Source organism: Gymnodraco acuticeps, unplaced genomic scaffold, assembly GCF_902827175.1.
Source record: "Gymnodraco acuticeps unplaced genomic scaffold, fGymAcu1.1, whole genome shotgun sequence".
NCBI classification, from domain to species: domain Eukaryota; kingdom Metazoa; phylum Chordata; class Actinopteri; order Perciformes; family Bathydraconidae; genus Gymnodraco; species Gymnodraco acuticeps.
The window spans coordinates 243776-249219 of NW_022991543.1; the positions used below are offsets into that span (position 1 = coordinate 243776).

Here is a 5444-nt window from a genome sequence, read left to right on the forward strand (position 1 = left end):
GAGAAAATACATGAGTTTTTTAAATGTTGGATTTGGTCAATATGGAGCACATTTTGGAAAGTGCTGAGTCAATTTGTAAAAAATATATATCATATAAACACATGAATTTGTATAAAAAGCAACTACTTTTGTCAAATAAATGAAGTGCATTAAAAGCCTCTGAAATGTATTGTACAGTGAAAAGTAGATTTTCTCCAGTACATTTTTGAGGTACTTTGTAATTCTACCCCACTACATTTCTTTAATACCTTTAGTTCATATGCAGATTTGTATTAATGATGTGGAAGTAAAAGTACCCGAATTATACCTAAGTAGGCTACATTACTTGAGTAAATGTACTAAGTTACTTTCACCATTGTTAACTATGCAACTTTCCTTTTTAGAGGATGGGCTTCCACAAGTATACACATTTAAATATAGTGAAATACTCACCACAGAAAGCTAGTCGTTGCATGGAGGAAGGCAGTTGAAGTTAGACTAGAAAATGCAGAAGAAGCTGAATATTGTAACAGTTGAATGGCGACTGCTTTTAGCTACAAACTGCTGAACTTAGCGGAGAAATGTAGAAAAGTGAAATCATTTGAATGAAAATTGTTAAATGTTATGGCACCTTGGACATTATACAAGAAGAACATCCTTTTTTGTTTTTGAAAGACAAACCTTTATTAATATCCAAACAGTTAATTTGATCACACATCCCATCAGTAAAGTCTGTTCAATGATTTCATGATCAGTTTCACTTCATCCACACAATCTGAATCTCAGCTATTTCAAACAGAATCAGAAATGATTTACTTATTGATTATTATCATGATAATTAATGTTCTATAAAACATCAGAGTGCCCACTTTCTATTTGGATAACAACAACAACAACAACAACAACAACAACAATGAGTCTGCAAAACAATAACTGTAATATTATACAATGTATTTCCCAAACAAAGACTCTAAGCTATTGACAGGAGAATAATAAATGATTGACTTATTGATTATGATCATGACAGTAAGTAATATCATTTTAAATAAACGTGTAATGATGAAATAAGTGTTATAACCATCTGGGGAACTCATTTGTTCATTAATTTGGGCAACAATAATATATAATCTGTCAAAATAATACATGTGATTATAAATGTCTCTATTGTTGAGAAAGTGGCCAGAATAAAATATCTAACATGAAAGAAGCTCTGGTGCTTTCTCTCTGAGGACTCAAGCTTCAAGAGAAACAACAACATACAAATATATCAATATTCAACACATATTTAGAGCAAAGTTTACATTTCCATGCAGAGAAATATGAGTTGAGGTCAACAGAAATGCTCCTGAGCAGTGACAGCCTCCATGGCTAAACAGACACAGGAAGGAGCGCCGCCTAAAGAAACTCCAACATCTACAGAACAACTCATGAGAAGATGTTAAAGCACATCCCATAATGTTTGATTGACAGCTGATCTCTGTGCAGTGAAGACATGAACAATCAGCTCTCAGCAACAATGATGGACACAATGAGTTTAAGAAGTAGAAGAGTTCCTCAAATGACTTCAGGCTATTTCAGTTTACAAAACTCAGCTGTGGTTCCATAATCACAAAGCCCAACTCCAGCATGTAGCGACTGAGTGAATGTGGTCTGGACTCTGTGGAGGAGAGTCATGGTTTCAGAGACGCTGTAGAAGGACAGAATACCTGCTCTGTGATCCAGGTACACTCCTACTCTGGAGGACTGAGGACCTGAGACGTTAGTGTGGATACTGTTGTGACGAAATGAATTACTGTGTCGGAAACACTCTAAGGACCAAGATTTGTCATTGAGTCCAAATCCACATTTACCCCCACCCCCTGCTCTGCTGATATTCTTGTATGCGACTGCTACATAAACTGCTCCCCCTTTCCACTCCACCTCCAAGTAACAACGTCCAGTCAGACTCTCTCTACTCAGGACCTGAGGATAATCAGTGAATCTGTCTGGATGACTAGAATAAGACTGTAGTTGTCTCATGTATGTTGCTTTTCTGCTCCCCTCAGATATTAACAGCTGTGTGTTTGCTGTGTTTGGATCCAGTGTGATCTCCTGTGAATATGTTAAGAACCCAGCTCTGGTGGTGGGCTCTGCTGCTGACAGTAAAACATCCACTTCAGTCAGTGAGACGTTTGTCCATTCCTCTCTCAGGACGTCCTGTAGTTTGTCTCTGACTGCTGACAGGGCCGCCGTCACGTCCTCAAAGTAGCTCAGAGGACGGATGTTGATGCTGGAGGAGTGTGTAGCTTCACTGAGGGCTGACAGTGAGGGGTAGCTGTGCAGAAACTGGTTGTGATCCTCTGTGAGAGACAGCAGCTTCAGCTCAGCGTCTCTCCTCTTCAGCTCAGAGATCTCCTGCTCCAGCTTCTCCTGGAGCTCTCTGACTCGACTCACTTCTCTCTTCTGCTGGGATCTGACCTGCTGCTTCACATCAGAGCTTCTTTTCTCCATGAGACGGATCAGCTCAGTGAACGTCTTCTCACTGTCCTCCACTGCTTTATCAGCAGAGCCATTGACGGCCTCCACCTCCTGCTGAAGCAGCTTCACCTCCTTCTCTCCGTCCTGGATTCTCTGCTGGATGTTTAGTCGACTCCCCTCCAGCTCTCTCTGCCTCTCAGTCCTCTCTGCTGCAGCTGACACCGTGTCGTGGCCTTTGTGTTCGTCCACAGAGCAGAGATAACAGATACTCTGCTGATCAGTGCGGCAGAACATCTTCATCACCTCGTCGTGACGAGAGCAGATGTTCTCCTGGAGCTTCTTGGAGGGCTCCGCCAGCTTGTGTTTCTTTAATGGAGCTACGTCATAATGAGGCTGGAGGTGTTTGTCACAATAAGAGGCCAGACACACGAGGCAGGACTTACAGGCTCTCCGTTTTCTCCCAGTGCAGACATCACAGGCCACATCTTCAGCTCCAGCATAGCAGAGATCAGCAGGAGCAGCTTGGAGTCCAGTCTTCTTCTTCAGCTCCTCCACTAAAGCTGCTAACATGGTGTTCTTCAGCAGGACAGGCCTCGGTGTGAAGCTCTGCCTACACTGAGGGCAGCTGTGGGTCTTCTTCTCATCCTCTCCATCCCAGAAGCCTTTAATACACTTCATGCAGTAGCTATGTCCACAGGGAGTCGCCACCGGATCCTTCAGTAGATCCAGACAGATCGAACAAGAGAAGGTTTCCCGGTCCAGCTGAACTCCTTTCTGCGCCATTTCTCCTCTCAGTGGCAGCGAGTGTCTGAGTTTCACTTCCTGAGAACTGAAACTATGTGAGCTGTGATCTGAACAGCATGTGTGTGTGCAGTGAATTTGGCCTATCAGCTCTTACTTTACCCACGTGTTGGTTACACCCATCCTCCTCAGTGTGGATCTGAAGGGGAGGAACCAGGAAATACAGAGTGGAGCTGGCTGTGTCTGAGAGCAGGAAGAAGAGGGAGGGCTTATCAAACTCTGACTCATTCCAGGAGGAGGAGCAGCGCTGACACTCTGAACTGTTTCCTCATTTACAAACGGAGCCTCGCTTTCAACCTGCTCTACATTTGAAGAGAGCTTTTAGTTGTAAAATAAGTGGGTAAACTTACAAATTCTGCAGGGGATCAAATACTTATTTCCTCTACTGTAAATGTATTGCCTCAATGTCCTGAAATAGCTGAATAAGTTAATAGTTGAATATTTTGTGCAGCTGAAAGTAGGCTGAAGGAGTTATCAGATGTTCTTTTGAAGGGGTGTGTGGCTTTGGAGAGTGTGAGGTGGAGAAACACTAAATGAGATATCTGACATCAATAAATGGGAGGCTCACCCATAAAAACAATGGTTAGGGAGGCAAAGGCCTTTGGTGTGTGTGTGTGTGTGTGTGTGTGTGTGTGTGTGTGTGTGTGTGTGTGTGTGTGTGTGTGTGTGTGTGACAGATGAATACAATTTAGAATAAAATAAATCTAATATATTGAATGGGAAGTCAGATATGAGAGATATAGTGTAATTGATCAAATATGAAGTCAAGGTGTTACTGAGACTTGTGACCTACTGTCTTACACTGTAGTCACATTGTAATTGTGTATGTCAATTATAAAAACTAAAACATATCTATAAACTTCTGCTTCCTAAATCAATCGTGAAAGGAGAAGTTGTAAAGGTTTGACCTATATTGTATGTTGTGTCTTGTCCCTTATGGTTTATTTTTTAATTGTGAGCTAAAGGATTAAATACAGGAGCAGCATGCAGATATTTGAACACGCATGATCATCAGACAAGTCACCTTCTTGATCCTCACACTGAAATACATAGAGCTTATGTAACGCAGATGTAAATGTTTGCATAAGTAAAAGAACACATATCTCCTTTGGAAATATCTCTTATCAGAGGTCTTTATTCCAGTTTGGTAAAGCCAACAGTTACTCTCCAAAGTTACATTCAAACAATCTTTCATTTACCTGAACCTCAGGTAAACCTCCACGTCCCAGTTCAGACCTTTATTCCTCTGTTGGTCTCACAACGATCACAACAAGAGTGATTTCTCCCTCTTATCATATTCTTTAACATTCCAAGCATACATATTTATATTCACTATTTGTACAATATATTGTCATCGAGTCCATTCATCCGTCCACCCCCCCTCGTCCACATGCACACACACAAACACTGTACAGATGTATCAATGGAATCATGGTTCAAAGACGGTCGGCCTTAACATTTAATATCCACGAGTCAAGGAAAGACACAGCTGAGTACCATTTGTTTGTTTTTCAAGTTCTGGCTGCTGCAAGGTGATTTGTTCATAAAGCCAAATGGAGAAGGCGGCGTGCAGATATATGACAGAGTGAAAGCCTCTCATGTGTTCAGAGGACCCTGGTCCAGTGTTTCAGGAATACAGGAAGAAGAACAAAGAGAGAGATGGAAAGAGCGTTTAAAGGAATGACAATTATTCACCATGTTATCTTGAATTCTTCATTAAGAGCTTACTATTTAAAGCACTTCCACATGACTGGTCTCACGGAGGGTCAAATAATGCTCAAATGTGAAACTTTGATGTCTTTTATAATGTAAGGTTTTATAAAAAAATTGGAATTACTAGCATGTGACGGGATATTTGAGCTTTACTGCACAAAATGTGAGAGCTTTTAAATAAAGGGTTTAAAATACGTCCCAATTTACGTCAATTCATCAAACAGTTTTTTGAATTCTTCTTACCGTAGAGGGATACAAGAAAAACGACATCATCTTCAAAAACTTAAGAAAACACGAGTCGAGTAATTTGATATACAAGTGGTCATTTTGATGGTGAAGCATTCCTGCTCAAATAAAAGGAAAGACAAAGGGAGACCTGAACGGAAAGGGCAGTAAATGTTCATATCATTCCTAAATAAAAGCGTTCCATCCCTTCTTCTCCACGTTGCTTCTCTTAGTGTCTAAACGTCTAAAGCCAAGCACAAGCAGTTCCT

The 5444-nt window shown here is 41.0% G+C and overlaps 1 protein-coding gene across 1 annotated transcript; it reads right to left on the reverse strand.

The window, feature by feature from the left end:
- Window positions 1-637: 637 nt before the first annotated feature.
- LOC117533481 (tripartite motif-containing protein 16-like) lies at window positions 638-3319 on the reverse strand. The gene has a single exon (XM_034197261.1). It carries the CDS (start codon window positions 3217-3219, stop codon window positions 1549-1551), a length of 1671 nt encoding a protein of 556 aa, XP_034053152.1. The 5' UTR covers window positions 3220-3319; the 3' UTR covers window positions 638-1548.
- Between the last annotated feature and the right edge of the window lie 2125 nt (window positions 3320-5444).